Source organism: Camelina sativa, chromosome 6 (assembly GCF_030686135.1).
Source record: "Camelina sativa cultivar CO46 ecotype springtype chromosome 6, ASM3068613v1".
NCBI classification, from domain to species: domain Eukaryota; kingdom Viridiplantae; phylum Streptophyta; class Magnoliopsida; order Brassicales; family Brassicaceae; genus Camelina; species Camelina sativa.
This window is the reverse complement of record NC_141885.1, coordinates 27,172,337-27,184,419: the sequence shown is the minus strand read 5'-3', so window position 1 is coordinate 27,184,419 and position 12,083 is coordinate 27,172,337. Positions and strand designations below refer to the sequence as shown.

Here is a 12,083-nt window from a genome sequence, read left to right as displayed (position 1 = left end):
GAAAAGTAATACTAGTATTTTTTTCGTTTTGTACTGCAAGTTCTGATTTCTAAATTTCTAATACTGCAATGGTAATAATTAATACTCTTTCGACTCCTTTGGCTCTTGTTTGTATTGTGGAGATTAGTGGAGACACAGCAATCTGGTAGACTTAGTTTACTAAAGTGATCACTAACAAAAGGAATAATATTAATATATCTGAAATTTCATCCACTGTGATGTTCACATGTGGCATTGTTCCTTTGTTGTTTCACACTACTTAATGATTTATTTTGTTTAAATGCATAGTCATAAAAGGAAATCGACAAGATTTGTTGCATACTTTGATATGGTATGGATTAACAATATTTTTTTCTTTCTAAAGAAATGTATGTTTATGTTTTACTTAATAACATATATTACAAATCTAAAATGAGTGATTTGAGAACTAAAGCCGAAAAGAGTTTTTTTTTTTTTTAAATGAATGATTTCAGAACTAAAGTATAAAAGAGTGATCACTATAAAATATGTAAATTCTCAACTTTGCGTTTTTGTGAACTAAAACGATTTTTTTTTATATACATAATTCATTTTGGTTCATGAACTTGGAACATAAAAAAAAAAACAAAACGGATATTCTTAAAACCTCTGTATTAGAAATAATCTTTATTTAATTTTGTTTCTACAACAATTCTGTTTCTTATTATTTAGTTGTCCAAACCCCAAACATTTTCGTAAAATCAACATTTGTCTGACAAAAATAAATAAATTAACTAATTAAAAATGTACATATATAGGAAAAATTTGACTAGTTATACTATTTATTCTAAGATATAAGAAAATCAAATAATGTATTTAAATCAATAAAATGCAGAAAATCAGATTATAATTAAAAAGGTAAATACAAAATCAATAGAAAGAAAGAAAAAATAGACAAAAAGAAAAAAAAAAAAAAAAAAGTAAACCGTGCAAAGGAGGTGAATTTATGGTCTCTCTCTATCATATTCGTATATGAGCTGTGTTTTCATCACACGAAGCCCTCTTCCTCCCTCAAAGCCCCGACCCGGAATTTTCCAATTCCCCTCATCATCTTCATCATCTTCTTCTTCTTCCTCTCTCTTTGTGCCTCACATAAATATAAAAAAAGGGGTCTTGAGAGAGAGGTCTTCTTTACTTGAGAGAGGTCTTTTTGGTTTCTTACAGTTTTCGGGTTTCGCCTGAATTGTCTCTGACCTTCACTCTTTCTCTTTACTTTGAAATTCCCATTGATCTTCTCATTTTGTGAGTTTAATGTCAATACAAATCTGTTGAAGAAAGGTCAGAGATTTTTTGCTCTTTTTCGTCTATTCGAGGGTTTTGTGTCTTCGGTTGAGCTCTTGAAATTTCGTATTTTATTTATCTAATCGTTTCATGTAATGTGTTATTGATTTCGATATGGTAACTGGGTTTTGATTAGTCTCTGAGCCATCCAAGCGAAAAGCTTTAGACTTTTTGTTTCTCTTGTTGCTGCTATTGAAAGATCTGTGTCTTCGTACCCTTTGTGATCAGCGTTTTCAAGGTTGAGACTTGAGAGAGATATTTTAAGCAAAAATTTTGGATTTTTATTCCGGTAGCTGAAAGAATAACTTATTGCGCTTTTAGATTATATCTGATCAAGACAATGAGCCGTAGGGTAAGGAGAAAATTGGAAGAGGGAAATGGGAAAGATAAGGTTGTTTTGCCAAGTTATCCTGAGACTAGCGATGAGGATTTAGGAGTAGCTCCTGAGATTCTTCTTCATGGTTTTGTTGATTGGACTAGTCTGCCTTATGACACAGTGATTCAGTTGTTTACTTGTTTGAACTATCGCGATCGAGCTAGCTTGGCGTCAACTTGTAAGACATGGAGAGGTCTTGGTGCTTCTTCTTGTTTGTGGAGTTCTTTGGATCTTCGTGCTCACAAGTTTGGTGCTACAATGGCGGCTTCTCTTGCTTCTAGGTGTGTTAATCTTCATAACTTAAGGTTTCGTGGGATTGAATCAGCTGATTCCCTTATACATCTCAAAGCAAGGAATCTACTTGAATTAAGCGGCGACTATTGCAGGAAGATCACAGATGCTACATTGTCAATGATCGTGGCACGTCATGAGGCACTTGAGAGTCTCCAACTTGGACCAGACTTTTGTGAGAAGATCTCTAGTGATGCTATAAAAGCTCTAGCCTTTTGTTGTCCAAAGCTTAAAAAGCTTCGCCTTTCCGGGATTAGAGATGTTACTTCTGAAGCCATTGAAGCTCTGGCCAAACATTGTCCACACCTCACTGATCTCGGGTTCTTAGATTGTCTTAACGTCGATGAGGAGGCTCTGGGAAAAGTTGTATCTGTTCGGTACCTCTCTGTTGCTGGGACATCAAACATAAAATGGTCAATTGCATCGAATCAATGGGATAAGCTTCCGAAACTAACCTGTTTAGATGTCTCTAGGACTGACATTGGTCCCTCCACAGTTTCTAGGCTCTTGACATCGTCGCAGAGCTTAAAAGTATTGTGTGCTTTAAACTGTCATGTCCTCGAAGAGGATACAAGTTTCATCAGCTCCAACAGCTTCAAAGGAAAAGTCATACTTGCTCTGTTCACTAACGTTTTCGATGGACTTGCTTCTATATTCGCCGGTTATACAAAGAAACCCAAGGAGATCTTTTCCTATTGGAGAGAATTGATGAAAACAACCAAGGATAAAGCCGTTGATGACATTATGCTTTGGAGCGAATGGTTTATCTCTCATACGCTTCTACGAACTGCAGAGTGTAATCCACAAGGATTGGATGATTTTTGGCTGAATCAAGGAGCCGCATTGCTGCTTACTTTAATGCAAAGCTCACAGGAAGATGTCCAAGAGAGATCAGCTACTGGACTTGCAACATTTGTAGTTATTGATGATGAGAATGCTAGTATAGACTGTGGAAGAGCTGAAGCAGTTATGAAAGATGGAGGTATCCGTCTTCTTCTAGAACTTGCTAAATCATGGCGAGAAGGGCTTCAGTCAGAAGCTGCAAAGGTTGCTTCTTCTTTTTGTCTTGTCATTTTTCGTACTGGAATGTTGATACTATTGACTGGACACACTAACATTTTTCTTTATTTGATTGTTTTAGGCTATTGCAAATTTGTCAGTAAATGCTAATGTTGCAAAGTCTGTTGCTGAAGAAGGAGGAATCAGAATTCTCGCTGGTTTGGCAAAGTCAACGAACAGACTTGTGGCTGAGGAAGCTGCTGGTGGACTATGGAATCTCTCTGTTGGAGAAGAGCATAAGGTAAGTCCTCCAATTATCTATAAGAATCTTGTTGTTACTCGATTTTTCAGCACACATATATATATTTTTTTCTCTATTAGAATGCTATTGCTCAAGCTGGAGGAGTGAAGGCACTGGTCGACCTTATATTTAGATGGCCAACTGGCTGTGATGGAGTCTTGGTACGCTTTCGCCACCTTGAAGCTTCACCCTTTTTGTTTTGTTTCTAGAGATACAATCGTAATATCCATACCTCTACAAAAAAAAAAAATTCATTACTAAATTTTAAAACCCTGCTTTAAACGGAGAAATCTTAGGATGTTTATGTGAATCCATTTGTAAAGAAGTGGTAGTTTGGACAAATCAATCTTCAGTTAGAAAGTGTCATTTTTGGATATTTCCCTTCTTTCTATATGGAGGATTTACCTAATTTATGTGATTAGGAACGAGCTGCGGGAGCATTAGCAAACTTAGCAGCAGATGATAAATGCAGCATGGAAGTCGCAACAGCGGGAGGTGTACATGCTCTTGTGATGTTAGCTCGGAATTGCAAGTACGAGGGAGTGCAAGAACAGGTAAATTCCGTTTCTTTGTTTTACAATATCTCTTTGTGAGTTGAGTTTGGAGATCTAACTGTGTTCTGCTTTTCAAGGCTGCTCGTGCTTTAGCTAATTTGGCTGCTCATGGAGACAGCAACAATAATAATGCTGCGGTTGGACAAGAAGCAGGCGCATTAGAAGCTCTTGTCCAACTTACACAATCGGCTCATGAAGGTGTTAGACAAGAAGCTGCTGGTGCGCTATGGAATTTGTCGTTTGATGATAAGAATCGAGAATCTATCGCTGCAGTTGGTGGCGTTGAAGCTTTGGTATGCTTCCAATTAGTTTTAATTTGATAGCATTGTTCATATGTAATGGGAATTGATCACTTTTGTTGATATTTTAGGTGGTGCTCGCGCAGTCTTGCCCAAATGCATCAACAGGTCTTCAAGAAAGAGCTGCTGGTGCACTTTGGGGATTATCTGTGTCAGAAGCAAACAGGTGCTAAAAACATCTTAATCTAAGTTTTATGTGTTGCGTATATAGATTGTCACCTGATTTGTTAAAGATTAATGCAGAAGCATAACAAGGCAACACCATCTTGCTTTAACATGTTACACATGCTGATACCTTTTATTTTGCTTGCACTAAGTTATGGCTTTGGTTAGCGGAGAAGTTTAAAGGAGTTTTTTTGATCAATTTATTGTTACTGTCATTTTCCTTGATAATAATCCTGCCATTGCTCTTTCTGATTTCCATCAGTGTCGCAATTGGACGTGAAGGTGGGGTTCCACCACTTATTGCACTTGCACGGTCTGAAGCCGAGGTAAGCAATTTGTTCTGAAGACTTGTGGCTTTGAGCTTAGTCATTAAGGGATAATCTGAGAAAATAAAACCTCAATGTGTTGGCTTTTTATCTTCTTCAGGATGTACATGAAACTGCAGCAGGAGCTCTTTGGAATCTGGCTTTTAATCCTGGTAATGCACTCCGCATTGTTGAGGAAGGAGGAGTTCCAGCTCTTGTTCACTTGTGTTTGTCTTCCGTCTCAAAAATGGCTCGATTCATGGCTGCATTGGCTTTGGCATACATGTTTGATGGAAGGTATATTCATATATTTAACTCAGCTAATAAACATTCCAAAATTCTTTCCGACTCTTACGGCTTTTGATATGTTTTCGATCTGAATTATCAATTTGCAATAGGATGGATGAATACGCTCTGATGATCGGAACTTCTTCATCAGAAAGCACATCTAAAAGCATTAGCTTAGATGGGGCAAGAACGATGGCACTTAAAAACATTGAAGCTTTTGTTAAAACTTTCATGGATCCTCAAATCTTTGCAGCTGCTCCTGTTTTATCTACTCCTATTATGTTGGCACAAGTGACAGAGAGAGCTCGCATACAAGAAGCTGGGCACTTGAGATGCAGGTTAATATCTTTGCCTCTCTCAGTCTCCATTGTGGTTTGATCAAGAACTGATTTGAAAATTTGAATATATTGCTTTCTTTGCAGTGGGGCTGAAATTGGAAGATTTGTAACAATGTTGCGCAACCCTAATTCGACACTCAAAGCATGCGCTGCGTTTGCACTTCTTCAGGTATGTTATGTGAAAACAAAACATTGTGCCGTGTTCTCTCTGTTGTTGGTTAACAACTGATGCATTTTTTTTTCTTGTTGTTCTTTCTGGTCAAACAGTTTACAATACCAGGTGGTCGTCATGCAGTGCATCACGCAAGCCTTATGCAGAATGGGGGAGAAGCAAGATTTCTTCGTTCTGCAGCTGCTGCTGCAAAAACGCCTCGTGAAGCTAAGATCTTTGTGAAGATTATCTTACGCAACCTCGAGCATCACCAGGCGGAATCTTCCATTTGAGCCTTTTAGAAAGAAAGAAAAAATGATAGTGCCATTGACTTAGAAATTACCTCTGTATCTCATCGAATAGACAAGAAGCTAAAGCCATACTGCAAAAACCAAACTTCTCAAGATGCTTTTATCAGATCCAAAGAATGTCCTCTCTGTGACTTGTGTTCGTCTTTATCACGTTTTTGAGAAATTTTCTGTAATAACAGGTCCAAAGGATTAGGAAAGTGGTTTCTATATATCCTATCTTCTTTCATCATTCCTTTTTGGCTCTGCCTCTGTTCATCTTGTGACATTTATACTTTGACTTTATCACACACAAAAAATGTTGACTTTTTCTTAATACGGACTACGGAGTTACGGACGGTGCAAGTGTTAGCTGAATTGACCTTAACACCCTCCTCTCTGTTATGTCCCCTCAAATGAATCATCAGAGACTAGTTTAAAAGAATGTCACCACCAACGGTACTGCAACCACTAGTGATCTTCTCATCAGAAACTCGGGACAGTGGTACCCATGACTGAAACTGAGTGTTTCTGGTGGCCATCTCCATCTTTGCAAGACACAGACAGTTAACGGGCTAGAGCCAGCATTATCATTCATGTGCGTTAGTAGTATCCACTAGATGCTTCTTCTTGATACATCTATCTCTATGCATGTGTTTATCGCAGTTAGACAAAGCATCTTTGCTGTTTCTCCGCCTCTTCCCATCTGTTCTTCAGCATCTTCCCGGTTCATTATCTGTTTCAAATATATGTAAACGAAAATTGTTGGTGCGGGATTTAGCACCCACGACATACCGATCTAAACCGAAGGTAAACCAAATAGACTTTGCACATTAACTAAAACGAGGGACCCCCTTTTGGGCTAGCTAAACTGGCCTATAAGCAGAAGCTCGGCGAAGTCACTTGACCGACCTCCGAGACCGCCCCCTAAGCCCGACTTGATCATCAGAAGAGGAAATTTACCATATTTGAAGATCAGAGATTTAAGGAAAATAGACTTATTTTATAATCAATGTATTCATATAAATAGGGAGAGATCCTCTCATTGTAAAGGATCCAGCAATTAATACAAAAACCCTAGTTCTTCATTGTTCTTGGGCAAAACCCTAACTTCTTTCTCAAGAGATCAGAACCCCTCTTTATTTTCTAGTTTTAATCCATTGTTTTAGAAGGAGATCTTAAGTGAATTTGTCCCCCACTCAAACAAATTCATTGTGTGAATTCTACATTCAACAATTGGTGCCGCCTGTGGGGACCCTTACACAAGTTCTACGTTTCCTCTCTCTACTACCAAACCTAAGACAAACCAGAAGATCAAGTTCAACCATCCAAACTGCCTCCTTGCAAAGCGAGTTCCCGGCAGTTCCCGACGAACTAGAAGACGAGTAACCTATCTACGCATTGCGCCGAACAGTAGCTTTCCGTGGAACTAGATTTCGTTCCAATCCGAGCTCTCGTCTGAATGATATTGCAGTTTATCTGCAGCATACTTTATCCTTCAAATATAGATTCGTTTGTTTTCAACCAGCCAGCCTCGGGATCGATTTTCCGGATGCGTACAACGAATCAGGTCGTGAATAACCTATCTATGGATTGCCCTGAAAATAAGCTTTCCATAGAATTCAATTTCGTTTTAATCGGAGTTTTATTCAGAGAGATATCGCCCTCTCACTGCCGCATATTCTATATGTCGAAATTAGTATAGATCTGAAGGGTCCCGACCAGTCGATCTCCAAGACGATTTACCAGTCGACTCCGCCGAACTGGGTTATGAATAGCCTACTCATATATTGCCCCGAGAATCATCTTTCCATAGAAACCGGTTTCATATTGATTGGATATGTCTGCCGAAAAATATCACCGTTTGTCTGCAGCATACACAATCTGTTAAAACACAGATCCGTCTTCATCGCACCAGGAAACCTTCGGGATCGATTTCCCGACGAATTACTATGACCCAAATTACGCACAACCCATCCACGGATAGGCCTTAGAGTCAAATTTCCGGAAAAGGCGACCTCAACCCAATCCAAAGTGTCTATCGAAAGTTATCGCCCTATTTCCGAACTGACGCATCCTGTTCAAACTATAGCTGTCAGTTCGTCATCCCGACTTGGAGAGCAGTTTGCCACCGATCTAGATGCAACCTAGAGCCGGCATCATATCATTCTGAAGCTAAGAGGTTTATCTTCCCAAAAAAGCCAATCTCAACTCAGTCCGAAATGTCTACCGAAATTAATCACCCTACTTCCGAACTGACGCATCCTGGTCGAAAGTCTAGCTATCAGTTCTCCATCATGACTTGAAAAGTAGTTCGCCGCCGATCTAGAATGAAACAAGAATCGAGATACATATAAACTTGAAGCTCCGAGACTTAGCTTTCTAACAAGATCGACTACGCCTCAATCGGTGCTCTGTATCTCAACTTGCGACCAATTTGCTTGAGCAGATGCGGCCTGTCCGCAATTGTTAGATCGTCTTACATCATGACGATATTCCCAGCAATCAATATAGAATATGTAGTCGATCTGCATATCAGTTTGAAGCTCCGAGTCTCATCTCTCTTATGAGACCGACCTTGCCTGGAGCCGAGCTGTTTCAAGAAATTTATCACAAATTTCCCTCAACAGGTGTAATCTGTCAGAACTCTATCGACTTGCGAAAGCAAACCGACTTTTAGCAACGTTTCCCATCGATCTAGAAAGAACCAGGTGTCGTAATGCATATACATCTTAAGCCTCGAGTCTTATGTCTTTAAAGAGATCGATCTCGCCTCAATCCGAGCTGTTTCAAGAAATATATCACAGAATTCCCTCAACTGGTGTGATCTATCGAAACCCTAAAATCGCAGATCCGACCTTTCAAGAGAATCGACTTCGGAAGCATTTTTCTATAGTTCTAGAACGAACCAGACGCCGATCTACATATCAAATTGAAGCCCTGAAGCTTATCTTTCTAACAAGACAAACTTCGAGTTGATTGGCTATTCCTCGCGAAAGATATCACCGTATTTCTGGAACAGGAACATTCAGCCCGAAACCAAAAAAAAAAAAAAGAGGAAGCAGATCCACTTTATCAGTTCGCCCTACTTCATGGCTAATTTCGAGCAACCTAGATGAAACCTGTAGTCCATCTACATATCAATCCAAAGCAACGAGGCTTACCTTCGCAACAAAATCGACCTTGTTTCAGCCTCGTAATTCATGAGAAAGCTATCGCTACATCTTCATATTACTAGCAAAATCATAAACTTCATTATCTCAAGACGCTTGGACGAACAATGGAGAAAACAGTAACAACCAACAGTAAATTAATCAATACCTTTCTACTCTTCTTTGGAAATTATCTTCAGCTCTCAACAGCTCACTACAGCTTATCAATGGGATTTTTGTAACTCGTCCCAAAAAGCGGAGCCATGCCTTGCTTATAAAAAAAAGGGACCAGTTACGAACTCGTTAGTTCTTAATAAAAAAAAGCCGAGCCATGCCTCGCAAAAAAAAAAAAAGAAAAAAAAAGCTGAGCCATGTCTCGTATAACCTCAGTTCGGGACTTCGAACTCATTAGTGCTAAAAGTCGGGCTCCACGCTTGCCAATCAAGAATGAACATCCTTTTAAACGGACATTTTCAGTTCGTCTTTTGGACAACTTTTCAGTTCGTCCTTCGGGCAACTTGAGTCTCAGTTTGTCCTTCGGACAACTTCTCAGTTCGTCCTTCAGAAAACTTTTCAGTTCATCCTTCGTCCTTCGGACAACTTTTCAGGTCATCTTCTGACAACTTCAGTTTCAGTTCATCCTCAGACAACTTCAGATTCAGTTTGTGTTCAGACAGCTTCAGTTTCAGTTCATCCTCAGACAACCTCATATTCAGTTTGTGTTCAGACAGCTCCAGTTTCATTTCGTCTGTAGACAGCTTCGATTTCAGTTCAACTTCAGATAGCTCCAGTTTTAGTTTTTCTTCGGACAACTCCATTTTCAATCCGTCTTTAGACAGTTTCAGTTTCAGTTTGTCTTCAGATAAGTTCAGTTTCAGCTCGTCTGCATACAACTTCGATTTCAGTTCATCATCAAATAGCTTCAGTTCTGTTTGAATCTTTGTGAGTCATACAAAATCTTTCGACATCCTGGCCAGATGCTCGACTCGCGTCAAACCGCAAAAGGGGAATAAGCCGAGCCCAGTATCTCGCTCCCCTCAAACTTTTAAAAGGGGAATAAGCCGAGCCCAGTATCTCGCTCCCTTCAAACTTTTAATCGAGGAATAAACCGAACCCAGAGTTTTTATTTCGCACCTCAAACTCTCTGACGAGAGATAAGCCGAACCCAGAGAATTTTTTTTTTAATTGTTTCGCAAGTTCCGGTTTGGACGGATATGTAAGCCGAACCCAGAGTTTTAAATTTTGCCGTCCGACTTCCAAACTGGAACAAAGGAGGTAAGCCGAAGTCCCGTACTTCGCCCTCCGCCAAAGCGCATGTACGCTTGGGTTAAATTACCCAATAAGGATTACTCGATGTAAGCCGGGAGACGTCCCGTCTCGTGTAAAATTCCGAATAGAGTGAAAACTTTATTTCTTGCAAAAACAATTCGTCCATATAAGACAACTTCTCAGTATGTTTTCAGACAAGTTTCCAGTTCGTCTTCGAAAAACTTCTCAGTTCTTCCTTCAGACAACTTTCCAGTTCGTCTTCTCAGTTCTTCTTTCAGACAACTTCTCAGTTCGTCTTCGGAAAAGTTCTCAGTTCTTCCTTCAGACAACTTTCCAGTTCAACTTCGGAAAACTTCTCAGTTCGTCTTCAGACAACATTTCAGTTCGTCTTCGGAAAACTTCTCAGTTTTTCCTTCAGACAACTTCTCAGTCGTCCTCTGACGTTTCAGTGCCAGGTCTTCCTCAGACACCTCACTTCGAGTTCATCATTCATTTCGGAGACCACAAACCTAAATAGTCTGCAAAGATTGAGCTTCCTCTTCCGGAATTGCGAGCTAGCTGGTCAGTAATGAAGAAAGCGACCAACTTACAAAAAATCATTATGATATGCGACACGTCTCAACTTGGATTAGCAACTGCTATGGTGCGTGATGTGAGCACGAGATCGGACACGCGTCCAGCAACGCTCGAGCCAGACCGGGACACCTTTCGGACACTCGTATCACTCGCGGGAAAAACTCAGACCAAGAGTTCATCCAGGACTTCAAGAAACAAGATCAACCACTTCGTCCAAGCATTCGTCCAAGAAGACTGAGAGATCGACGCAGCCAAGGCAACCATCGGCGAGACCGTCTGTATGAGGGTGCTAAAGACGTTAGGATCATGACTCGTACTCTTTTTCCTTACTTTGGGTTTTCTCCCATGCGGTTTACCGGAGAAGGTTTTAACAAGGCGACGAGTCCTGACGCACAAAATCAGTTCGCGTGCTCGGAATTCAGTTTTTCTAAAGTTTAGATCGAATATTTTTTCCTATAGTTCGGAAACTCGAATGGATAATCGAATCTACCGAACTGGGGGGGACTAATTGTTGGTGCGGGATTTAGCACCCACGAAATACCGATCTAAACCGAAGGTAAACCAAATAGACTTTGCACATTAACTAAAACGAGGGACCCCCTTTTGGGCTAGCTAAACTGGCCTATAAGCAGAAGCTCGGCGAAGTCACTTGACGGACCTCCGAGACCGCCCCCTAAGCCCGACTTGATCATCAGAAGAGGAAATTTACCATATTTGAAGATCAGAGATTTAAGGAAAATAGACTTATTTTATAATCAATGTATTCATATAAATAGGGAGAGATCCTCTCATTGTAAAGGATCCAGCAATTAATACAAAAACCCTAGTTCTTCATTGTTCTTGGGCAAAACTCTAACTTCTTTCTCAAGAGATCAGAACCCCTCTTTATTTTCTAGTTTTAATCCATTGTTTTAGAAGGAGATTTTAAGTGAATTTGTCCCCCACTCAAACAAATTCATTGTGTGAATTCTAGATTCAACAAAAACCGCGACGAGCTACAACGAAATGAAGAATTTCAACAAACAAACCTGCAGAACAGTGCCACTACACCAACAAAACAACATTGCTTATAGAATACATAAACAGCGTACCTGCAGGAGCTTCTTGTCCAGCTAGTCATGGCATCAACAATTAGTATCACTTCTGTTGGATTCAGAAACTTCCTCACTGTCTTTTAGTTTGTCCATCATGCCTTTATCTATCTGTCACAAAGAGTCAATTTCATGAATAAATTGAAGCTGCAATAGATTTATGATACAACAATGACTCTTAAATATGAAAGATTACCTGAAGCCTCCCTGCAGTATCCATGAACTACAGAAGTCTTTTTTAGCTTCTTTTAGGCCTTGCTTATTAGCTACACATCTGCAGATTTTACATCAGTCCCTGCTGCATAAACCGGCACACCAACCTGAAACAAAGAGAGCATTAGG

General features: G+C 39.8%; 1 protein-coding gene and 1 long non-coding RNA gene across 3 annotated transcripts; one reads left to right on the top strand and one right to left on the bottom strand.

Annotated features, from left to right (window-relative positions):
- Window positions 1-1,557: 1,557 nt before the first annotated feature.
- LOC147943034 (uncharacterized) lies at window positions 1,558-9,075 on the bottom strand. Of its 2 annotated transcripts, none has more exons than XR_015559517.1 (3): window positions 8,975-9,075; window positions 8,818-8,887; window positions 1,558-3,500 (listed from the first exon to the last, which is right to left on the bottom strand). It is a non-coding gene; the product is annotated as an uncharacterized LOC147943034 (long non-coding RNA). The 2 variants fall into 2 exon arrangements; XR_015559518.1 differs by lacking the exon at window positions 1,558-3,500 and adding an exon at window positions 6,636-8,666 and having other exon boundaries at window positions 8,975-9,057.
- Window positions 1,640-5,906, top strand: LOC147943035 (protein ARABIDILLO 1-like). Its single transcript, XM_087453987.1, has 11 exons — window positions 1,640-3,013; window positions 3,108-3,266; window positions 3,347-3,427; window positions 3,689-3,820; window positions 3,898-4,113; window positions 4,191-4,285; window positions 4,547-4,610; window positions 4,711-4,886; window positions 4,988-5,215; window positions 5,300-5,384; window positions 5,483-5,906. Exons 1-11 carry the CDS (start codon window positions 1,640-1,642, stop codon window positions 5,657-5,659), a joined length of 2,787 nt encoding a protein of 928 aa, XP_087310113.1. The 3' UTR covers window positions 5,660-5,906.
- Window positions 9,076-12,083: the final 3,008 nt, after the last annotated feature.